This window comes from Sturnira hondurensis, unplaced genomic scaffold (assembly GCF_014824575.4).
Source record: "Sturnira hondurensis isolate 20B ecotype Veracruz unplaced genomic scaffold, ASM1482457v3 Scaffold0010128, whole genome shotgun sequence".
NCBI classification, from domain to species: domain Eukaryota; kingdom Metazoa; phylum Chordata; class Mammalia; order Chiroptera; family Phyllostomidae; genus Sturnira; species Sturnira hondurensis.
Window position 1 is genome coordinate 36100199 of NW_028082759.1, and position 25039 is coordinate 36125237.

Consider the following 25039-nt stretch of genomic DNA (forward strand, 5'->3'; position numbering starts at 1 on the left):
TATTCAACTGTCTACAAGTTCCAATTAGTGTGGAAATGCAGGATCCACATAAAGCATTATTTTGCATGCATGCATTTTAGAGTGTCCATTAGGGAACAGAAAAGTTTCCTTCTTTGCTACTATTCTAGTTCAAAACACAAAGTAGTTAATTTGAGTTATTCCTCTAGTGAAAAATTGACATCGCACCAGATCCTGATGTCTTACTTTACTGTTTGAATTTTTAAAACAATGTTCAAACCCATAAACAGTAGAAATACATTTTGAACTAGCAGTCACAGGAAAGGCTGCCTGGTTACAAGATGAGCCCCAATTCTCTTCCCGACCATAGTTCTGACTTAATTAACACGGACTAAAGCAGCCCTAACACAACAGGGCACATTCCCATTAGGATAAATGGCTCGGACCCCATCGCCGCAGCTAGGCATTCCCTAGGGGAAATCTGTCACTGCTTGTCCACGCCACTCCAGCACTCCATCCATCTCAAAGGACCGGGCCACAGCTGGGAGCCTCCCTCTGGAAGGAGCATCTGCTCCATGCTGAATTTGCTCCACTTTGAGACACAGACCGTGGATAAAGGGTGGAGAAAAATCCTCTGTCGTCAACAGAACCCTGTGATCTAGTAGCTCGGTAGGCTACTGAGCACTTCTATTCTGCTCATGCTGGTCTTCTCTGTAAATGTCTAGAAGTTTGTTGTCACTTTCCTTAATATAGGGCAGAATGGGATCGTTAGAAAAACGCTATTTCTAGTTCCTTAGCAGAAATCATGAATTGAGCGTGCTGGCTAGGTGGGAAGCTAGGCTGTGGGGTCAGGTGGACCTGGCTTTGTCCCTCAGAGGCACCAGTTCCTTATTCTTGGCCTCGATCTCCTCATTTGTCTAGCGGTGAACTCAGGGTTAACACTCCATAAATGTTGGCCATTATCACCCACAAGATGAGTCTCCTGTCTCCATGAACACAGAGGAGACTACTCCTCACACCCTGACATCAGGCTTGTGATAACTATATGGCACATTTTAAAAAACGTGTTTCTTTTTTTTTACACTCTATATACTATCATAAACCAGCTAATTTTAAAAAGCCTAAAAATTCTTATTTGTCCATTCATCAGGCATGAAACCAGGCTTAAAACTAAAGCAAAATAAATTTAAAAAATCATTTGTTTTTTAGTCTATTTAAATTATTTTCACCTCTTTGTTCGGTAATAATTTTTCTTTTCACTTGGTAAAGGCCACAGATGGTGGGGTGAATGAGTAACTTCTGTGTCCTCTTAGTAATTCTGTGTGGGGCTAATTGAATTATTAACAGACATTTGTCACGTGATAGGGGAGGGCTGGGGACTGAGGGTTTAAAATGAATCACATAAAGGTGAGAGATGAACTCATGGTCAGTTCCATTTTCCAGTTTATCTCAATGGAACTATCATTTGTTCACAGCACCCACAAATAAACATGAAGAGTAAAGACAGAATCTGAGTTCTTAGTTTTCACACAGTCCCCAGACTCCGAGGGCTAGTCGTCTTCATGAAACCTCATGTGGGAACAGAAGGCTTCTTGATCTAGGAAGGTTTTCCCACAGATGCTACAGGAGGAGCCCTGGTCCTCCTTGTGCGATCGGCGGACGTGGCTGTCGTGGGCGGCGTGTGATGCAAAGGACTTGCCGCAGTGTTTGCATTTGAAGGGCTTCTCCCCGGAATGCTGCCTGATGTGCGTGCGGAGTATGCTGGAGGCAGTGAACTTCTGCCGAGGACAGGAAGCAGAAAAGCAAACTTCCGTCAGCCAGAAGACCAGTGAAATCAAGGGTTTACTTTCATTATTACTGACGCACATGTCACCCCCTAGTTTTCCAGTAGAGGAACCTTGGGTATTATGCTCTCAAGTATGCCGAGTGTTTACCTACAGATACTACAGGGATAGCCTTTTCATAAAAGGACGTGATGGACGTGTCCTTCAAGCTGGTTTTGAGTAGCCTAGGCTGCTAGAACCGTGGTTTTTCAGTGTCTAAGATCACCTGCAGTCCAGTTCAAAATACAGAGTGACAGCCTAAGTCCAGAGAATGTACCCAGTAAGTACACTCTTTGGGGTAATAAGGAATGTGTTTAAATAAGCAATTCTGATGTAGGGGGTCCTAGAACCACACTCCAAGCTACACTGCATTACACCACGTGTGGCTACTACCAGCCAATACCTTCACTTCTGTGTACCCTTCACCCAGTTTCCAGAGGGTTACCCCTTACGAACTGTGTAATACACCACTGGGATATTGATGTTGCCAGAGTTAAGGTACAGAACATCTTCATCATAAATATCCTTCACGTTGCCTTTTGATAGACACACCTAGTCCCTCCCACTCCCATTTTTAAAAATTTTTACTTTTTAATTCTTACCTGAGGACTTTTTTTTTTTTCATTGCTTTTAGGGAGAGGGAGAAAAACATTAGTGTGAGAGAGAAGCAGAGATTGGTTGTCTCCCATATGCTCCTGGCCCTGGGACTAAACCCCAAACCTAGGTTTGTGCCCCAACCAGGTACTGAACCCACAGCCCTTCAGGTACAGGGTGTTCCAACCAACCAAGTCACACCGGCCAGGGCCCTCTTCCATTTTTTTCTTAAGCTGTAGCAACCACTAATATATCCTCCATTTCTATAATTTTATCATTTGAGAATGTTATGCACACGGAATCATATAGTATATAACATTTGAGAGTGGTTTTTCTCACTCGGCACAATTCCCTGGCAAGCCACCCAGGCCGCGTATGCAGTTCATTCCCGTTTATTGCTGAGTGGTGTTCTGTGGTGTGCGGGCCCCATGGCCCGTCCCACCACGTACCCCTCAAAGAACACCTGGGTTGCTGGGTTGTGTGTGACTTACTAGGCTAGCAAAAAAAAAAAAAAAAAAGTTCAACCGTTTTGCAGAGTAGCTGCAACATTTGACATTCCCGGGTACTTTTCTGCTTTTACATATCTCTTCTTGACCACCTTCCCCTTTCCTTTCCCCTCATTCATATCAATACTACGCTCTGACCTTTGTCAGCAACACCCAGACTGGGTCAATCTCCCCCAGCTTACGTAGTAGGAGTCTGCTGCGTCATTTCATCACCTTGCCCTACGTGCCAATCTGGCAACAGGTGGTTAGACCTGACCATCATAAGCAAATGTGAACATATTTGGGGGTGGAAGTGGGGATTGAGCTGAGCAAAAACTCGTTATAAGCCAGGCTTTATGCTTCAGGTTCCTGTCCCTGGCCATCAAAAACAGAGCTCAAGGCAGATTCAGGGGTGTCCAAACTTTTGGTGTCTCTGGGCCACACTGGAAGAAAACGAGTTGTCTTGGGTCACACATTCAATACACAAACACTAGCGAAGGAACACCGATGAGCAAGGAAAAGGTTTTAAGTAAAATTGTGATTCTGTGTTGGCATTCACAGCCATCCTGGGCCACAGGCTGGACACCCCTCCCGGGAGGAGGTTTCCCTTACCTTCGTACAGTACACACACTGGTAGGGCCTGTCTCCAGAGTGGACTCTCATGTGCTTGTTCAGGCTGGAGGACTGAGAGAAACACTTCCCACACGTAGGACACTGAGGCAAAAGAGAAAGCGTAGAGTCACAATCACATCTTCCTCTAACAAGTTAATTTCATCTTGGTGGCAAGATGACCTGAGACATGTTGTACCCACAAAATAAGAGTAGGATTTTGCAGGTCCTGTAACTTCTCTGTGCTCTCCACCCTGCTGACCCTGCCTAATCTCAGGAATTCTGGACCAGATAGAGGAAACCACTGTGCTTCCAGGCCCTGCCTTGCCCCCAGGTATGCTTATGTGAACAGAGGAGAGAGTGGGCAGTCTTAGATTGTGGGATTTGGGGTGGGTCTTCCCTAATTTTTCTGTAGTGCTTGAGGTTTTAATGATGAGTGTGTATTATTGTTGATAGAGCAAAAAAAAATGTTTGAGATAATATTGCAAAAAGAACAGATTAATTATAAAAAAGAGAGCAAAAAGAAAAAGAAACTGTTCTTTCCCTTTGTGCTTAGGATTTGTGCCTCAGATGGAAAGAATACACTTGTACATCACTGCACACAAAGCAAGGGGAAGAAAAATGCATCCAATCTGACATATTCTGTTAAAATTTTAGAGCTCCAAAGATAAAGAACAATTTCTACAAAGAAGAAAACGGCCCTGGCTGGTGTGGCTCAGTGCATTGAGCACCAGCCTGAAAACTAAAGGGTCTCCAGTTCGATTCCCAGTCAGAGCAGTTGCCTGAGTTGTGAACCAGGTCCCTCCCTGGTGGGGGGTGTGCATGAGGCAAACACACATTGATGTTTCTCTCCCTCTCTTTCTCCCTCTTTCCCCCCTCTAAAAATGAATAAATAAAATCTCTAAAATAAGAAAAGAAGAAGCCCTGGCTGGTGTAGCTCAGTGGATTGAGTGCTGGCCTGCGAACCAGAGGATCACAGTTCGATTCCCAGTCAGGGCACATGCCTGGGTTGCAGGCCAGTTCCTGGCAGGGGGCACACGATACATTGTGTGTCCCCGACAGAGGCAACCATACACTGATATTTCTCTCCCTCTCTCCTTCCCTTCCACTCTAAAGATAAATAAATAAAATTTAAAGAAAAGAAGAAAATTGGTTATGTACAAAGAAACAAGAGCCAGACTGACATCAAATGACAGAAGAAAATGGAATGCCTTGCATATTCTGAGGGAAAAATCATTATACCTACAATTCTGTATCCAGCCAAGCTATAAGATATTTGAGTAAAATATCCTCAGACAAAGGACTCAGAAAACCTTTCACTAGGTAGCCTAAATGCAATTACTTGAAGATATGCCCCAGTAAATACAAAAAAGAAATCAAGAAAGAGGAAGTGTGGAAGAGAACAATCAGTAGAACTCATTAAAAAAAAAAAATACCCAAATGACAGTTCACAGACCCAGAAATCACCAGTTCAAATCAGAACAAGCTTTGGGAAGAATGTAAATGTCATCATGCAAGTCACACAATTAAGAGAGTAAATTTTGCCCTGGCCGGGCAGCTCTACTGCTTAGAGCATCAGCTGATAGGCCACGGCTGCCGGTCCGCTCCCCCGACAGGACACACACAGGCAGGTGGGGCCAATGGGGGCAGAACAAGTGGTACCGCGGATCGATGTCTCTCTTCCTCTCCCCTTCTCTCTCTCAAAATCAGTAAACAAAGTAAAATAACTAAATTTCTCGCAATTAGAAGTCCTAGCAAAAACAAACACAAGGAAGTCAAAGATGAAAGAAATTAAAGTCTTGCTAAATTTGAGCAATTTATGGAGTATATGAAATAATGTTTTCTGAAACAAAAAAGTCAAGCCCTTTCTTCATGGGTCAAAAATTTCCGAAGGCTGGACAGAACCAGTATTCTGAATTGACATGTGAGCTCTCGGGAGTCGTTACAGATTACAGGGATCCCCTGACAGGAGCTCTAGTCTGTGCTCTACATGAATTTGGCTGCACTAGACCCAGCTGCAGAGTGAGTGGATGCATTCCGGTTGAAAGGGTGGAAGTGGGATCGCAAGACCGGGTTTTCACTGTCGGTTGCACACCCAGCTCCTTCTATATTTTTGTTAAAAATCCTTTCTCAGAAGCTCTACATACATGTCTCTTTCACTTGAGCTTTGTCTTCTGTTCAACTTAAATGTTAGCTTTTGGCCTTCTATGCACATTGAATATATCTTCTCACGTTAAAAAGTTAAATACTACTCAGTCTAAAGTATGTAAAATAAAAAAGTGAAAGAGAATAAAAAGGTTAAGCAGTAAAATCAGAACAAACACCCCGAAAACTGTAAACACGAGGGCAGAGTGTCATGGATGGTACATGGCCTCTGAGCTCTGGACGGCATTCTCAGCCAGGGATGTGACACCCCGTGTTAAGCTGCATGTAGAGTCATGATAAGGAGCGAGCTTGTGAAAAGGTCAGTAAAGCAGCCCTGGGAACACTGAGTGTGACAGGACTCACTCAGCCTTTGATTGCCAGTTTAAAATCATTTCTTCTGTGTCTTAGAGAAACAACTCCTCTTATGAAGGTCCAGTCATTGCTTTCTTACCAGCTCCCACATACTCCTTATCATTCCTGTCTTCCATCCGTCTCTGGGCCAACATTCCCAAAGGCGGCAGTGCCCACCTACAGCACCCCCTGCTTGAACCCCAGCCGGAGGCCACTGTCATCAGTGTTCAGGCAAACGTCCTGTCCCACATCCTAGCAGAGATTTTTTATCCTAGGAGAAATTTATTGACGTAACTTTGATAACCTTTTCCTGAATTCAACTTCAGTAAAAACAAAAACAAATGCAGTCCTGTGGTTTCTACTTTCCTAACAAACACCCTGTGGTGTGGCTGCAGCCAACATGACTAATGTCCTCCGTGCCATTCCCCGTCAGCTGTGAGACCCGCCTCCAGTTCCTGTGCTGACCGATGGACTGAACCTAAAGGAGAGAGTGGTCACAGCTAAAACTACAGCAGGGGGGTCACATGTCGAATTTCAGAATATAAACATGTCCAAACCCCAAATCCTGGAATTAATAAAACCTGGCTTGTAAAAGAGCAAAAAAACATGTAGCAAATAGACACTTTCAAGGACAGAAACGGACATACCACCAGACAAATACAAACTGCCAATAAAACCTTTTAAAATTTGAAATTTCATTCAAAGACCTCATTAATAAAAAGACAAATTCGTGCAAGATCCCAGTTTTCACTGATCGGAACGACAACAGAAACAGGACGAAGCGACTGCAGGAGCCCGGGTGGCTCTGGCTGGAATTCAGACGGACACTTTCTCTGGCAGGCAATTTAGCACCTTAACTCAAGGACCTTGAAACTCTGCAGGCCCTTTGGCCCCAGTTTTCTACTTCTAGCCATCTACTCTAAAGAAATAGTCAGAGATGGATAACAGAAGTAATGTAATAATTATTTCTCAAAATTTCTTCATTGATTTGTTGATTTGAGAGAGAGAGAGAGAGAGATCAGTTTGCTGATTCACTTATTTGTGCATTGATTGCTTCTTGTACATGCCCTGACTAGGAACGGAACTGCAGCCTTGGCGTGTATGGTGTATGGATGGTCGAACCAACGGAGCTAGCTACATGGCCAGGGCCAGAAATAATGGTTATTTCTATAAAATCTTGTTCACTGCAGCAATCTTGGGGTGACTTGCACAAAAGAGGGGACTGGTTAAATAAATCATGGTGCAACCATCGGATGTACAGGGACAGCCATCACGTGTCTACAAGTGAGCTTGTGATGTAATCCTGACCAGAAAGTTAGCCTCACCATATTCACTATGACCTAAGTATGTTAAAAATACACACACATATTGAAAAATTATAGCTAAAAATGTCCTAACATTGGGCCATAGCATATCAGATGGCTTTTGTTTTGTTCTTGTTTCCCTCTATATTGTATTTTCCAAGCATGCACTATATTTTCATGCTAAAAAAATGAAATTGGGCCCTGGCTAGTGTAGCTCAGTGGACTGAGCATGGGCTGCTAACCAAAGAGTCGCCAGTTCGATTCCCAGTCAGGGCACATGCCTGAGTTGCAGGCCAAGTCCCCCAGTGGGGGCCACATGAGAGGCAAACACACACTGATGTTTCTCTCCCTTTCTCCCTCCCTGCCTTCCTTCCTTCCTCTAAAAATAAATTTTAAAAAATTGGCAGGAAAAATTTTAAAGGGTCACCAGTCCATGCCTCTCTCTCCAGAGTGGGGGCCGGCACCGTGCCCAGGAAGCCCTCAGTGTGTTCGCGGTTTCGGGCGGGGCAGTGGGCAGGGCTGTGTGCCCCGACAGCCATGTTCTCACCTTGTGAGGCCGGTGCTTCTCGTGGACGTGGAGGATGTGGATGCGGAGCCGGTCCCGCTTCTCGAAGGACCGTTTGCAGAGAGAGCAGGGGAACTTCCTGTCACCCTGGTCCACACAGGGGGTGTACTTGAGATGTTTATCCCTGTAGTATCTGTAGGTAAACACCTTTCCACAGCGGTCACATCTGTAACCTTCCGTAGACTCTGTCAAACACAGGGAGACAAGAGCAGTGGCTTTGTCAGCTACCTTACCTCATTCTTACTTCCTGCAAGGCAGTTTTAAAGACTGTTTCCTTACAAGGAAGTTTAAACATATACTGAAGCCGAAATAATAAATCCTTGTGTGCCCAACACCAAGTTCTGACGTCCAGTTCACAGCCAATTTTGTTTTCATTCACTTCCCTTCACGACAGAATACTAATTTATCATTCGGCCCATAAAGAGCTCACACCAATCTCACACATCCCGACTGGCACTTGTTACCAGGTTAATAACCAAAGATCGCCTGCTCTCTGTCCCTTTCAGATCAGCCTGAGCCACAAGTTCAAAAACAGTTCACCCAGGACAATGATGGACACTCAGAGCTTACACCACAGACTTCCCAAGTGTTGTTCACTTGACCCCATTTACAAAGTCTCAGGCACCCTCTTAACTTATAGGTTACTTCTCTGAATTTGAGGGAAGATTCCAGAGCTAAAATCTTCACAAAGTAAGGATGACAGTATCTTGCCTCCCCTAATACATCAGGTTGTCATTATTGTTAATTTAATTCTAACACTTATTTTAATGAGTCGTCACCACCAGTGATACTACTACTGAGTGACAAGTGACTAAGAAAGGCCAATTGTTTCTCGTCAGTGGAGGAGGGGGGGTGGAGGGGAGCAGTTAGAGAAGGTGCTGCCAATTGGAGCAGAAAAGCTGCCAGGTCCAGGTTTATCTACCTGTGGGGGGCGGGCAGGGTAGAGGACAGGGCCACCTACAAAACGGTCTCCGTGGAGGACACTGGATTCCAGATAAGCGGCTTTGAGGGCTGCACGCAGCACTGAGACCTCATTGCCTGGTCCCCGGGAGGGAGTATATGCAAGAATCTGGAGATGGAAATCTTTTTAGCATCAGGACAGCAGGGAAGCTATCCATCAGGGGCTTTGTTAGTTAACTATGTCCCTGGCACATTTAACACAAGGCTAAGGAAATAAACCATTAAGTAAATAACCAGGAAGGCAACCAGAAACCCCAGGATAATCCATCCCACCCCGCTACACCCGCCCCCGTCTACCACTTTCATTGAGGTGCTAATATTCTCTGAACCCCTGGGCTGGACCAAATCCCCAGGCTGGACTGGTTTTTGCTCAGAGCTAGAAGTTTCCTTGGTAAGAAACACCTGGCCTTTCTACTTCCTGGGATGGGAAAAAGGGGGTCTACAAGATGGGACCAGTGATCTTTACAAATCAAAGCACTAGAACACACCAAAATTCAAAATATGAGTCCTATTAATTTACCTCAACCTATTTTTATTTATCCCATTCCCTCTCCTTTCCTCCTTCCCCTCACCCCAGCTCAATCAACTGCTCTCTAGTCCCGGGGTTCCTCAATCCCAAACCGATGCTTCTTATCCCACCTCAGTTCAGACCCAGTTTTGTAAGGATTAAGAGTTGTTGTCACATTCCACACCTCCAGCCCCCAAAACACACACTGGGCAGGCTGCATACTCAAATAACCCGCCCACATAGGGTCCGGGCCCTTCCCTCCCACCCAGGGCCTTAAGGGGAAGGGTCTCACCAACCCTTGCCAGAAAACCTTTGAGAAAAGGTTCTTTGTGAAAAGATAGAATTTTTACTTTTCTTTTTTATCCTATCCAAGAACATGCCTAACAGAAAACAAATGAATTCACCACTTATTCTTCCCAACAAATCAAATCCTTGTCAAGTCCTCTCCCCTACGTTGTCCAAAACATACTGTACCGTACGTAACAGTGGGGTCAGCATCAGATACTTTCCTCCCTAGCTGGAGCACAGGTGAGCTGATGATGCTCCTTCCCCAAGCCCTCATCCCTGTTGCGTATGCACTGGGGTGGGGGGGGAGGGCTCTGCTATCTGCATAGTATTCCATGTTCATGAGTCTTCATTTACTTAATTACTCAACTATTGAGCACTGACATTGTGCTTTTCCACTAATATGGATGGATGCTGCTGTAGCAAAGACCCTTGTGGATAGAAAAATCCTTTGGGACTATTTCCAGAAGATAAAGTTCCAGACATCACAGGTTATGAACACTCTAACAGCTGCCTACATCGTGGTAAAGAATTTTTTCAAAGAGGATTAGGAAGTTCGGCCAGTAATCCAGCATATATTTGTCTCATTATCTATTTTTAACTTTTATTTTAAAAACAATAGAAAGAATTTGGGGGAAGTGACCAAAAAGCCACGCTTGGCTCGGTGCTAAGCATGTGACAACTCAGAGCCCTGGGGACTGTACAGCCCCACCATCTTGCCCCAACTCACACGCCGGGGTAGTGGGGAGATAGTTCACCAAAATGATTCTGACAGGCCCTCCTTATTTGGATTCTAGAAAGGTACCTCCCTCTCCTTATTTACCTCCTAATCCCCTGTGACTGCATTGTTGCCTTTGGCTTCACCACCCCCCAGCAGCCTGGGCTGCCTTCTCTCTCCCTGCCTACCACACTCCACATTTCATTTTACCCCTGAGAAGCTTTTCCCAGTTGAGTCCTAAGTGTCTTCCCCCTTCATTCAATCCACACTGGGATCCAGGAGCAAGGATATGAAGGTTTAGGGTCATTTCCTGCCCTGAAGGACTCAGTCTAGCATGGAGACAGACATGCATGGGACAATCACTGCAGATTGCAATGAATGCAATTCGCTTTTTCTTTTACCTGCTATTCATTACATGTATTATAACATCAGGTGTTCTTCTGCCTGATTATATGTGTTACAGTCACTTGCACTTGCCTTGTCCTACCTACAAACAAGACCAGTGGTTCCCAACTCCTGTGTATATAAAAATCACCCCAAGAGATTTTTTAAAATGTAAATTCCAGAAGCACACTCCCACAGAGTGGGCCAGTGGTCTTTTAGCTCCTTGCTATTATAAAAATGTGGTCCAGGGACCAGCAGTGCCCACATCCTCTGGAAGCTTGATAGAAATGCAGGATCTCAGGTCCCAGGCTGGAAGGAGACCCTGCACCTTCCCAAGATTGGCCAGGTATTCATTCACAGCCCCAGGAAAATGTGAGAGTCAGAGTCTAGCTCAATGCCTGTCAAACGTGACTGAGACCCACATTCTATTTGAGATCCAGCACACACACACACACACACACACACACACACACACACACACCTGCCCATTTGAAACAAAACCTCACAATTTTTGCTCTTACTTTAGTGAGATTCACATCAGTGTATTCTATCCTAATTTATTCTTATTTTCTCTTTTTCTTCAATGCGAATCTCCACCACTGAACTGATTTCTCCCCCACTTAAGATACTGCAACCCACCACCTGAAAAACACTGCTCTGGAGTGGTGACTTCGTGGGCAGAGTTAGCCTGAGCAGAGCGGGATGAGAGCATGGCTCACTGAGGCGGAGGTTGCATGCATTTATCTCACTTTTATTGCATCCTCTGGGTGGGGGGCAAGGGGACAAGAAAAGGGATTCTTTCAAATAGAAGCGGCTTCAGCAGCTTGGGAAAGACAGAGGGGCTTTTCCTCCAGCTGGGTAATGCCCTCCTGGTTAGAGACACTCTCAGTTTAGCCTCCTGCATCAAGCCTTCGGGAGAAAGGAGCTCCACAGGCAGCTGAGAAACTGCAAGAAGGTGTTCCTGTTTGGAAAGGAGCCCCGCCCTCCCACTAGTCGCGCTTCACTGGGCAAGGCAAAGCTGTGAGCTCACCTTCAGAGGTTCCAGGCGCCTGAGCCTGCCTCCCGGGCTCAGTCTCCTGAAGACTCACGGGAATGTCCAGGAACTTTTCATAGCAGTCTCCATACCACACAAGGAGCTCTTGGTTCTGGTAGATCTCTTTGCAGCTCTCATAAAATATCTGCCCTTGACATTGCACAGCAACTAGGTTCTGCTCCTTGGGAAAACGGGCGCAGTTGACGTAGGACATCCAGTTCCCCGCACCTCCTTTTCCATCTATAAAGTGGCTCAAACGACCATCTTCAAAGATCTAAATGAAATAAGAATTGATGTTCAGAATTTGCTCTTTTTTTTTTGGCCTAAACTATGAAATAAATTTACTTTGTTAAAAGTTTATAATTCAAATCTCACACGTGAATCCACTAAATATATTTATTATTAATCTTATTGTTATGCCTAAATAATTTTATTAGCTCAAGGACATCTTTTAAAAAATATTTTAAAATATATTTTATTGATTATACCATTACAGTTGTTCTATTCCCTTCATTCCCCTCCACCCTGCACACCCCTCCCCCACCATTCCCCCCCTTTAGTTTAGGACCACGTGTCTCAAGTTCCTTAGATTCTATATTTCCCCTATTATTCTTGCCCTCCCCCTATCTATTTTCTACCTACTGTCTATGCTACTTATTCTCTGTACCTTCTCCCCCCTTCTCCTCCTCCCACTCCCCTGTTGCTAACCCTCCATGTGATCTCCATTTCTATGGTTCCACTCCTGATCTAGGTGTCCTCTTGGTTTGCTTTTGTTTTAGGTGTGTTTGTTAATAACTGTGAGTTTGCTGTCCTTTCACGGTTCATATTTTTCATCTTCTTTTTTTTTTTTATTTTATTTATTTATTTACCTTTAGAGGGTAAGGGAAGGAGAGAAACATCAATGTATGGTTGCCTTTCCTGTGTCCCCTGCTGGGAGTTGGCCTGCAGGGAACTGGCCTGCAACCCAGGCATGTGCCCTGACTGGGAATTGAACCGCGATCCTCTGGTTCACAGGCTCGAGCTCAATCCACTGAGCTACACCAGCCAGGGTTACATTTTTCATCTTCTTTTTCTTAGATAAGTCCCTTTAACATTTCATATAATAAGGGCTTGGTGATGATGAACTCTCAAGGACATCTCTATAGGTGATGTGACATTAAAAAAAAATTTAGAAGATTTTACTTACTTATTTATTTTTAGACAGAGGGGTAAGGGAGGGAGAGAGGGAGACAAACATCAATGTGTGGTTGCTTTTTATGCACCCTGCTACTGGGTACCTGGTCCTGTAACCCAGGCAAGTGCCTTGACTGGGAATCGAATCAGCAACCCTTTGGTTCACAGGCTGGTGCTCAATCCACTGAGCCACACCAGCCAGGGCTAAAATATTTTTTACGTTATCACTTTCTTGATTTTCAAATTTTTATAGTGAGTGCATATTAATTTCATAACCAGAGGTAAGGGAAACAAAGAGGTTAGGCTCAATTCTACCACTTAGAGGCAAGAAATTCGTTTTGTATTTTCATCCCAGCCTAGTTTTCATGCTTATTAATGAAAACATATTTTAATTATTATTTTTTGCTCTTGGAAATTCCACTGTCTGCATGTTTTGTTATGATAAACAACACCAAGATCCACATCTTCCATATAGCCAGAATTCCAGCTTACGTCCCTGAACTACATTATTGGAAGTAGAAATTCATGTCAAGGTAGTTAATACATTCTGACAAATTGCAGTCTATCTGGCATGCCTGGTACACAGTCAAGAGTCTCCATTTTAAGCTAACTTTCATAGGCAAATGATATAAAAAACTTAAATTTTGTGTTTATTTCTTTTGGCATCATCTCAGAATCACTCCATTGTATTTAAAGCAATTGTCTTTATCTATACACAGCATCGTGTATGAGTTCTTTAAATGTATACATCCTGGCTCATACTCAGACTAAAACGACTTAGGGAACCACAAAACACTCAGGATTTCTGCAGATCTGCTATCATCAGTCAAGGTCACAGAGTGAGGCTTTCCCTCTCTTTACAGCACAAAACAGGCGACACAAATAAACACAAACCAGCAAATTGCTGGCCTCGTGCCGTCTCCCAGAGGGGCACAGGCAAGGTACTTCCCCTCCAGTCCCCCTCCGGACCAAAGGCATATTTACCTCCCACATCAGAGAATTGTCCCCATAGGTCTTGACTTCACTGGCGTTGACCACTTTACCCTGGAAGGGCCCAAACCTGACTCCTTTGGCAACGAGGCTACAGCAGAAGACACCAAAGTGGGGGACTTCACCAAACAGCGTCTGTCTGAGGCAGAGACCTGGGGGAACCCGGAAAGGGGAAGCAGATGAGGAAACTGACTGTACTCGTCTGGGGCATGAAATCCAAGCAAGGAGCTCTCTCTGCCTACCTTCTGGTAGTTGAAGGGAGTCTCGGTCCGGAGTTTGCGGAAGACACTCAGACCCTTGAAGAAGGCAGGGTTAAATTTTTATTTTTCATTAAAAGTATTGCGAAATCCTTTCGGGAGGCGATTACCCCTCCGCTCCCCCAGGCTCGGTCCCCTGCAGCCTCTCTATCCCCCTGCGCGACTCAGATCCACCCTGATGTGCCCCATCGGACACCCAGCCATCCTAACCCCCGGACCCGGGGCCCTGCGAACCACCTTTACCGGAGCCGTCTGCGGGGACCACGAGGCCTGACGCTGCCAGGGGCGGGCGCGCCGGGTGCTCCTGGCTGGGGATGACCCCGTACAGAGCCACGTGCAGGTCCTCCTGGGTGAAGTGGTACCGAGGGGCGGACTTCCTCTCCTGGTTCCGGCGTGGGGACTCAACCTCAGGCTCCTGGTTGGAGAAGTGAGGTAGTGCCCGGGAGGCCCTCGGCCCCTCGGGTAACAGCGAAGCAGCCACTGGGGGCGGCGGGGGCGGCGGGGGCGGCGGCGGCGGCGGCGGCGGCGGCGGCATGCAAACCTCAGGCCGGTAACACTGGCCGCTGTCGCTCCGGCCACCAATGTGGGCCAAGTCTTCACCGGGGGCCCCAGTATAGTCGCGGCTGCTGTTCACGAAGTGTTGCAGCTCCTTGGGGAAGTGGGGAAACGGGTACCACGGCGGCAGCTTGCCGGGCCAGGGCAGGTCGTAGAGTGACTCCCTCGGTAGGGCCAGGCCCGGGCTCAGCAGGGGAGGCGCGGTCCGGAAGGCCAAGGGGGCCATGGCCTGGGCAGCGGGCACCGCAGGGACCGGGAAAGGCTGGTAATCCTCCGCGGCGGCCGAGCTGTTCCCGTAGGGTCCATAGGGTGAGAAAGACGTGTAGTACGGGCCCAGGTGTTGGGGGCTGGCCTGGGGCCTCTCGGGCGGATAGTACATCTTCTCCGAGGGTCCGGCCTCACCTGGAGGCCGCAGAGCCATCCCGAGCCACAGCGCGCGGCGGGTCTGCGAAGAAGCAACCGCGGCTCAGGGCGCGCGCCTCCTGGGCCCGGCTCCTGCTAGCGGGGCCTCCACACCTGAGCCAGCCCCGGGGGCAAAGGGAATCAGATACACGCCCAATTCGATCCCGCAAGCCCTGCTTCCCGAACAAAACAAAAAGGGCAAACAAAACAAAACAAAAAAACTCCAAAACCTCCTCTCCCCATGCGCCGCTAAACGAAATTCTTCGGGGATCCCGCCCGACTCCAAGTCACAGGTGAGGACCGCCCTCGCCTTCCCTCTGCAAACACACCTTGACCAAGCGAGGTCGGTTTCCAACACCCACTCTCTCTGCCAGGCCCCAAATCCGGCTCCTGCAAAACCTGGTGTAAGAGCCCTTTCCTGCCCTCTTCTCGGCCCAACAAGGCTCTTCCCTGAGTCAGGGGAGCCGCCGGGCCGTCCCAAGCCCGAGGCTGGGCCGGGAGTCGAGCGCAAGACCGCCTGGGCTTGGGGGCAGGCTGCAGCCCCAGGCCCCCCGAGTCCCGGCCGGAAAGGAACGACCGAGGGTCCCGGGTCGCATCTTGCAGGAAACGCGCCCCCAGAATCCGCTCTGACCCCGCGGACCCAGGCAGTCGGGCTGCCCAGAAAGGCTCCACCTTCGGTTGCCCGGAGGTCCAAAGCCCGGGCCGGGTTTCCCACCTGGATCGAGTCCCGCCACTTCCCAAGTCCCTCGGTCACTCCAGTCAGCCCACCCGGGGTACTGCCCCTCGGGAGCAGGTGAGACAGCCTCAGGACCCGTGGGAGGGCGAAGCCCCAGCCGCTCTCTCGCCGCCACCCAAAGGGACGGCGTTTTAATGGACACAGGTTCGGCAAGGCTGGAGAATAGAGCGTCCCTCAGGTCGGCGCATCTTGAGAATAAGATCAATGAACCCAGTAAGGAAACCAAGCAGGGTCGTGACTCCGAAATTAAAGAACACAGGGTCAGCGGAAGAGGTCAACTACGACGAAGGCTTCTGCCCGGCTCCTCTGAGCCCCCCAGGGCGGAGCGCTCCTGGCCTCCCCTCACCCCGAGGCCCTGCAACTTGGGGTTGAGGTCCTTAATGAATGAAGGCCCAAGAGGGTAAAACGACCTCCCCAAACGAACTGCGACAACGACTACTGCCTGCAATTCCCACCCGGCAGGTAGACGGCGGACCCGGGCACCGGGGCGCCCCCGGCCTGGCACCCACCTTCCAGAGCGCCGCCACCGAGCGGGCTCCTCCAGGATCTTGAAAAGGTGGCGCGTGACCTGCACGGGACCGGTCGGCTTTGGGCTGAGCCAACTGGTGGGGCGAGCAGGGGTTTAAGAGGGTGGCGGGCAGGCGGGGCCGCGAGGCGTGGACAGGGCGAGGGTGGGGAAGGGATGCCGCCCATCGGAGTCCCCAGGCCAGTCTCGTCCCCGCCCACCGCAGCCATTGGCCGACGCTCGACTCGCCCAGCCCTCGGCGGGTCGCGCTCGGGACTCATCGCGCCTCCGAACCGTCCCGGGCCCGCGGAGACCTCCCGCCGTCCGCTCTCCGCCGCCGCGCGACAGCCGCCGCGTGTGCGCCATGCGCGCGGGTGGAGGCGCTGGGAGCCGGCGCCGGTTCCACCCACGTGCGCGGACGAGCCCTGTGCCCGCACCCCGACTCTGAAGCCGAGCCCGTGGGGCCAGGACACGCGTGCTCGCGCCCCCGCCTTTCGGCTTCGAGTTTCCGAGAGCCGCGCCTGGCCGAAGGCGGCGGCAAATGCAAGGGCCTGGTGGACGTTTGTCCTCGTGGGGAGCCCGGAGGCGCCCGAAACGCTCCCGAGGCTCCGGGGCTTTCACGTGACGTGCGGACTTTCAGGCGGAGGGGAACCGCGCCGCGCGCCACACCTGTCCCTTCCCCCCGGGGAAGGCACGCGACCAGGACGAGCCGGGCGCCGGAGCGCACGGTCCGGACCCTGTGCTGGCGCTCGGAGCCCGCATTTGTATTCTCCGGGCCGGCCATTGAGAAGAAGAAAGGAGCGTGTGGGCCCATTCACATTCACATTCACACTGGAAGCCCCTCGGGTGAAGAAAACCCGTGCGATGCGGGCGACCACGCCCAGCTCCCGCGTTGCCCCGCCGCCGCGTCCTCCCGAACGCGGAGGGCGCTGCCCGCCTGCGGTGTGGCCGCCCGTCCGGCTCCCGCCGGTTCCCGAACCGGGGGAGGGAAAGAAGAAATCCCCAACGGCCCTCCGGCGAAGAGACGCTACCAGAGGTCCCACGGCTGCGGCCCGGGGGCGCCCGCGTGGCCCCGACTTCGAAAGCAGCCGCGGCGGGGCGGCGCCCCCTATCCCGGACCCGACCCTGCGGCCTTAACCTGGACGCGGAGAAGCAGGCGGAGGAGGGAGGCGCGGGACCCCAGTTCCCCGCGCCGCCGCGCGCCCCGCCCGGGCTGGTCACCGCCGGGACGCCCTCGGTGGGGCCCGCGCTGCCCGAGTCCCGGCTCGTGTCCGCGGTGAGCCGGCGACCGAGATACGAAGCGGCGCGTCATTTGCTCCACGGGTGGGATGACCAGGCTTTGCGTCTCCATGGTCGTGCACCTCTACCGAAGCTCTTCGGATCCGGGTGGGTAGGCTGAAGTGAAGAGGAATCTTATCCCGAGGGCAGGCGCCTCTAGGAGGACTTCGTCCTCGGAAAAACGGAGTCCTGCAGTCCTTCCCGAGCCGTGCCGCCCCAGGGCTCTCCCCCACCCACCCCCGGAGCCGTGCCACCCCAGGGCTCTCTCCCACCCACCCCCGTTTACCTGGGCTGCCCAACCCGGAGGTCTCACAGGCGAGACTGGTGCTGGCCGACACTTGGGTGGTCCGTGGAGGTCAAGTGCTCCGATGGGGGGCGGGGGGTGTTGTTTTTGTTTTTTTGCAGTCACTCCATCCCTTCCCTACCCTTGCCCTGTCCTTTAGTTTAGCAGAAGTAACATGAGCATTATTTCCGGTCTTGTTCTGCAAAGAATTCACAGCTTAAAAACATTTTTTGCTAACAATTTTATTTATTTTTAGAGACAGGGGAAGGGAGGGAGAAAGAGAGAGACAGAGAAACATCAATTTTGGGTTGCCTCTTGAGCGCCCCGGACTGGGGGCCTGGCCTGCGACCCAGGCAAGTGCCCTGACGGGGAATTGAAACTGTGACCCTTGGTGTTGCAGGCTGGCGCTCAGTCCACTGAGCCACAGCAGCCAAGGCCATAGTTTAAAATATATTTTCAGTTTAATTATAAACTTGCTTGTTTAAATAGTTTGAAGAAATAGACAAAGTAAAAGTGGAAGTTCCTGCCCAGCACTCATCCCTACTCTCCAGAGGTAGCATTGATTAATAGTTTGGTTTCCCCATCCCATTTTATTTATACACACACACGCAGATAAAGATATCTGTGGATATATATAATGCTCTTAAGTTGTTTATATTCTTAGAATTTTTAACAAAATGGGATTATACTTTATACTTTTATACCATTTTTCTCACTATCTCTTAGTTATTATTCCTATCCGTCAGCACATTAAGATTAACGTCATTTCTAATAATGGCTGCGTGGTACAGAAATCCGTCTTATGGGTGTACCTTAAGTTTTACAGCCTCCTCTTGGAAGGTATTTAGGTTAACCAGTTTTTAAACACTTCAAGCAGCTTCTGGGAACATTATAGCAGCTTCTGTTATATAGATACCTATTTGCCCACTGTGCTTGTAGAATGAATAGCTAGGTGTGAGGCTGCTGGAGCAACAGGAACATTTTGATAAGTAGTTCAAGCCATCCTTCTATCCTTCTATCCATCCATCCATGTATACCTTCTTCACCCAGGAGTACAAGTGCCCTGTTTCTCCACGTCCTCACCTAACACTGGAGAGTGTCCATCCTTTAAAGCTGTCTGTCTTTCACGTGAGAAGTGAGATCATATTCTAATACGCCTTTCAGTCATTTACCCGACAAACTTCCTGAACACTTAGGTATTGCTTGCTGGACAGCAAGCCAGACACTGGGAATCCATCTGTGAGCAAAGCAGCCTTGTCCGGCCCTGGGACCCATAACGGTTTTATGAGGAAGATAAATATTTGTGGGAATACTTGATGAATGTGTGACTACAGGCTGTAGTGGGAACCATGAGAGGGAAGAGGGCCATGTCCTGACCTAAGCCCAGAGGACAGGGAGATTCCCTTGCCCTAGAGGACTTGAAAGTCTGTCTGAAATTAACTAGGTGATGAGGACAAGTGTTGTCCTGGGTCCAGAGGCCCTGTGGCCTGGAGGGAGCTTGCCTGAGTCACAGCACAGAAGGGTGCCTGGTGTCTGGGAGATAGATGGGGAGGCGGTAGAACTAGCAAAGGCCAGGTCGTGCAAGGGACCACTGTGACGGTGTAATTAAGCACCCTTACATTCTCACAAGTCTTTCCTGAAGGAGTGCTAGGAAGTTTTTGATGGCTATAGGAAGCTACAGTAGCCATCCAGTACACTTCATTCCTAAATAATTTCAGCGCCCCCTCCATTAACTCGAGGTCAGTGTTTGTTGGTCATTCTTTTTTTAAGGTAAAATTTGTACACGAGGAAAATGCACACATCTAAATTGAACCATGAGTTTTGATGGTTGCATAAATCTGTGACTCCACACTCCCCATCAGAATAGAGAATGGACCGCCCCAGATAGCCTTCCAAGCCCCTTCCGAGTGAATCCCCCGTATCCAGCTGCCTCGGAAGCAATTGTTCTGCCTTTTCCTTCCCCGAAGGTGAGTTTTGCCTGTTCAGTAACGCTATGTGAGTGGATTCATACAGAACGCATTGTTCAGCCTTTGCACTTCAGCCACGAAACGTGTTGACACACCCTGAGAAAAGGCTAACAGCAGAGAGAACAATCCATATCCCACTGCAGGGGGGATTATCTGAAGCCCAACTGGAAGGGTTCAATGGGCCTTGAGATTCCAGTCTGCCCATGCCCCACCTTCATCCCTTTGGTTTTTCCAGGAGTATAGCCATGGCAGATGCGACATCCTCAACAACAGTGTCAGCATTGTTTACAAGGGCAGCCAGCACATCTTGGCGATGGTTGGTGGGTGGTCTCACCTGGGATCTCAGAAGCTCTGGTGATTCCAAAAAGCTGTTCTGAGAACATTGGAAGGTATTTGCACACAGTTTACGTCCAGATCTGACTCAGTACTTTGGTATTGGGGTCAACTTTTGGCATTCTGTAATGGCTGCTTTGAGCCCCTCCCAGGTCATGGGTTTTGGTTATCTTGCTGGGCCAGTGTTCTCATAAAGGCTGCCTGCTGGGGGTAAATGATTGAGCAGGGCGTTTCATTTCTCTTAGCAACTAGATCACCTCAGACACTACTTACTTTGGTTGCATTAGGGCATTTTAAGGTTCCTTGACCTTGATAGGGATCCTTGCTGAGGTTACACAGCCTCACTGTATCTTTTTTTTCTTTTTAAGTGTATTTCATTCATTATGCTGTTACAGTTGTCCCAAGTTTTCCCCCTTTGCCCCCCTTTTCCCGGTACCCTTCTTCCCTCTGGCAATCTCCCTCACCCGCTTAGTTCATGTCCATGGGTCCTGCATGTAAATTCTTTGGCTTCTCCATGTTTTGTACTCTGTTTAACCTCTCCCGGTCTGTTTTGTACATACCAGTTATGCTTCTTAGTCTCTGTACCTTTCCCCCCATTCTCCTCCTTCCCCCTCCCAGCTGATAACTCTCCAAATTATTTCCATGTCTATGATTTTGTTCCTGTTCTAGTTGTTTGCTTTGTTTGTTTGTTTTTTTGATTCAGTTGTTGTTAGTTGTGAGTTTGTTGTCATTTTAATGTTCATAGTTTTGAACTTTTTCTTAGATAAGTTCTTTAACATTTTATGTAATAATGGCTTGGTGATAATGAACTCCTTTAGTTTTACCTTTTCTGGGAAGCACTTTACCTGTCCTTCCATTCTAAATGATAGCTTTGCTGGATAAGAGTAATCTTGGTTGGAGGTCCTTGCCTTTCATCACTTTGAATACTTCTTACCAGTCTCTTCTTCTTTTTTTAAAATGTATTTTATTGATTATGCCATTACAGTTGTCCAATTTCCCCCCCTTCATTCCTCTCCTTCATTCCCCTCCACCCTGCGCACTCCTCCCCCACCATTCCCCCCCTTTGTTTATGTCCATGTGTCACAAGTTCTTTAGATTCTATATTTCCCATACTATTCTTGTCCTACCCCCCCCGTCTATTTTCTACCTACTGTCTATGCTACTTATTCTCTGTACCTTCTCCCCCCTTCTCCTCCTCCCACTCCCCTGTTGCTAACCCTCCATGTGATCTTCATTTCTGTGGTTCTGCTCCTGATCTAGCTGTCCTCTTGGTTTGCTTTTGTTTTAGGCGTAGTTGTTAATAAGTGTGAATTTGCTGTCCTTTCACTGTTCATATTTTTCATCTTCTTTTTCTTAGATAAGTCCCTTTCACATTTCATATAATAAGGGCTTGGTGATGATGAACTCCTTGAATTTGATCTTATCTGAGAAGTGCTTTATCTGCCCTTCCATTCTAAATGAAAGCTTTGCTGGATAGAGAAATCTTGGCTGTAGGTCTTTGGATTTCATGACTTGGAATACTTTTTTTCCAGCCCCTTCTTGCCTGTAAGGTCTCTTTTGAGAAATCTGCTGACAGTCTGATGGGAACGCCTTTGTAGGTGACTGTCTCCTTCTCTCTTGCTGCTTCTAGGATTCTCTCCTTCATTTTAATCTTGGGTAATGTAATTCTGATGTGCCTTGGTGTGATCCTTCTTGGGTCCAACTTCTTTGGGACTCTCTGAGCTTCCTGGATTTCCTGGAAGTCTATTTTCTTTGCCAGATTGGGGAAGTTCTCCTTTATTATTTGTTCAAATAATTTTCCACTTGTTGCTGTTCTTCTTCCCCTCTGGTACCCCTATAATTCGGATGTTGGAACGTTTAAAGATGTCCTGGAGGTTCCTAATCCTCTCCTCATTTTTTTGAATTCTTGTTTCTTCATTTTTTTCTGTTTGGTCATTTTTTTCTTCCTTCTGGTCCACCCCCTTGATTTGAGTCCCTGTTTCCTTTCCATCACTATTGGTTTCCTGTGCATTTCCCTTCATTTCAATTAATTTAGCCTTCATATGTTCCTCTAATTTGTGACTACAATCAACCAGTTCTGTGAGCATCCTGATCACCAGTATTTTGAACTGTGCATCTGAGAGGTTCGCTATTTCTTTTTCGCTTAGAGTTATAGGCTCTGGGGCATTGAGTTCTTCTTGAGCCATCTTTTGGGCTGTTCGTGCTTGTTAAGTATGAGGAGCGGAGCCCTAGGTGTTCACCAGGGCGGGGCAACTCAGTCGCCGGGTTGTGACACTGTATGTGGGCGCGGGGCCAAAGGAAAGCAATGGCGATCTGGTCTGCTGCCTCCCGCCGCCTGGGCCGAGTGTCTGTCCCGCTGCACGCGAATGTGCAACCGTGGTGTGCCCGTCACTTTGCGCACTCACTGGGTTCGCCCGCTGGGGCCTGCTTGGTCCGCCTCACTGCCCACTCCTCTGCTGGCCTATCTGTGTGGGAATGTGTGGCCGCGGCCAACCTGCCAGGCAGCCTCACTGGGTCTTCGCTGCTACCCCGGCTGCCTGTGCGCCTGGGGTCGGGGGATCCTTCCTGCCTGGGTCCAGCCTCAGCAGGGTTCAGGGTCCCTGAAAGATGGATGGTACAGGTGATGAATGATGAGTCAGACACCCAATTGGGTGCTGGAGAACAGCCAGCCTCTGTGGGTCTGACCGAACTCATAGAGTTTGATTTAGGCTTTATTTTCATAGAGACTGTTATATAACATTGCAGGAACAGGTGCATGGTGTGATCAGTTAAGCAGAAAAACACAATACAGAGGTAACCAGGAAAAGGACAAGAATTTCCATAGTTCTAGTTATGTTACACAAAAGTTGTTTTGACCAGGAGAACCATTAATCAGATAATTTGAAATAGCTCTGTGAGTTTGAATGTCTTTTTTTCAATCTTTTTTTTTTAGATTTTATTTATTTGTCTTTAGAGAGGAAGGAAAGGAGAGAAGGAGAGAAATATCAATGTATGGTTGCCTCTTGTGTGTCCCCTGCTAGGAACTGGCCTGCAACCCAGGCATGTGCCCTGACTGGGAATCGAACCGCGATCATGTGGTTCGCAGGCCTGCGCTCAATCCACTGAGCTATGCCAGCCAGGGCTGAATGTCTTATTGTTTATTAAAGTTCTTAGAATTTGACATGGTGTAAAAGGGTACGCTAGACTGAGCAGAGGTTAGGAAACTCATTATAAGGCCTTTGTGATGTCTAACTTAGCTATCTATCTTTCTGTCTAAAATATTTCTTTATATAATATGGACTCTAACTCCTTGGTAATTGTTTCTACGTGCTTAGTTTGTAGTAACTAACCAGCCTCTCCTGTTTCTTTTTTTTTTTGCCTGTCTATTTCTAATTGATATATATTCCTGTCCAAGGTAGAGGAGGGGCTGTTACTCCATCAACTTTTAGACATTCAGGGGCTACTTCATTAGTGGGGGGACTTTGTTCTCTGGTCAAGAAATTATTTTGTACAACTTCATTGAAGTTATGCAGATCATTGACCCTGAAATGCAGGTGTCTAAAAATCCCACCACCTATTAATCACAAAGACAAACATGCAAGGAGAGATAGACAGGAAGTCCAGCCACAGTTGCCTCTGCTGTGCAGATGCATCTCATCCATCCTGACTGTGTCAAGGGATGGCTGCTCTTGGCTGGTGGAAGTGTTGGGAGCTGGTTGGCTCCCAACAAGGGAGGGGCAACCCGCTTCACCACTTTGTGGTGCTTTGTTGGGGGGAAGAGGTTGGAGAGGGGACAATGCCACTGTCTGGTCTCTGGAGACTTGTCCAGCACTCGTCCCATTTCCAGTTGTGTTACCTACTTCCTGTATGCCAACTGGTGCCCTGCTAGCTGCTGTCTTGGTGATGATTCCCAGAGTGGGTGGGTTTCTGTATGTTCTAGGACAGTATGGACCCTTTAAGTGGACTCTCCTGAGAAACCAGCAGTTTCGTCCACCACCCGTAGTGGTTTTTCCGGCCAGATGTTGTGAGGCACTGGAGAATGCCTGGCACTGGAACCCTGGGCTGTGCAGTCTGGCCTGGGGCTGGGATCACTTGTTCCCAAACCATCCCTCCCGATTTTTACCTACCGCAGGTGAGTGTGGGATTGTCCATTCCACCACTTCTCTGCTCTGGCTCCTTGTCTCTGCCCATCCAACTTGTCTGGATCCACGTGGCTTATTCAAATCCTTGGTTGTCAGACTGTCATACAGTTTGATTTTCTGGCAGTTCCGGGTGGTTTTTGTGTTGAGGTGAGTTGTGATTCGTCTTGTGGTTGTATGAAGAGGCGACGTGTGTCTACCTACACCTCCATCCTGACTGGAAGTTGCCTGTTTCTGAAGTACCCAGACCTCACATATGAGCTCAGTGCATATCCTCTGTGTATATACTGTCTCTTTTCTCTAGCTAGTTGGCAGGCTCTGGGGAAGGCAATCAGTTCTGCCATCTGGGCTGTAAGGAATCTTATTCCAAGAGTAACTCCAGATCCACTATGGCCTAGTCAGCCCGACCATTTCTCATTTCTGTCTGCAGATCTGACCCATCAACAATCAGGGTCAAGCATAGACCATTCAGAGGCATTTCTAGTAAGTGTGCATGGGCTGGGGATGATTCTTGCACAAATGTCAGGGAAAGTGCATTTTTTCTTCTTTTGATTTGGAAGGAACACAGCAGAGTTCAAAGAATGATGGATAGAAATGTGTATAAGGGAAACCTAGGATATTTCATAGGAACATAATGTTATTTCTAGTTGACTGAGCTAGAAATGTTGTGCATTCTATTAAGTAATAAAGGCTGCATAGCTTGGGGGACCATTAGGTTCA

At 48.3% G+C, this 25039-nt stretch overlaps 1 protein-coding gene across 1 annotated transcript; it reads right to left on the reverse strand.

The window, feature by feature from the left end:
* Positions 1-1508: 1508 nt before the first annotated feature.
* PRDM14 (PR/SET domain 14) lies at positions 1509-15118 on the reverse strand. Its single transcript, XM_037058763.1, has 7 exons — positions 14386-15118; positions 14128-14181; positions 13880-14037; positions 11720-11996; positions 7817-8019; positions 3473-3574; positions 1509-1736 (listed from the first exon to the last, which is right to left on the reverse strand). Exons 1-7 carry the CDS (start codon positions 15116-15118, stop codon positions 1509-1511), a joined length of 1755 nt encoding a protein of 584 aa, XP_036914658.1.
* Between the last annotated feature and the right edge of the window lie 9921 nt (positions 15119-25039).

Bases quoted from the DNA above. Each gene is read 5' to 3' on its own strand.
- PRDM14 (XM_037058763.1), bottom strand. From the start codon at position 15,118: ATGGCTCTGCGGCCTCCAGGTGAGGCCGGACCCTCGGAGAAGATGTAC. The intron at 14,182-14,385 runs GTAAAGGTGGTT...GCCTTCTTCAAG, and splicing joins GGTCCCCGCAGACGGCTCCG to GGTCTGAGTGTCTTCCGCAA. The intron at 14,038-14,127 runs GTAGGCAGAGAG...GGGTTCCCCCAG, and splicing joins CTCCCTTCAACTACCAGAAG to GTCTCTGCCTCAGACAGACG.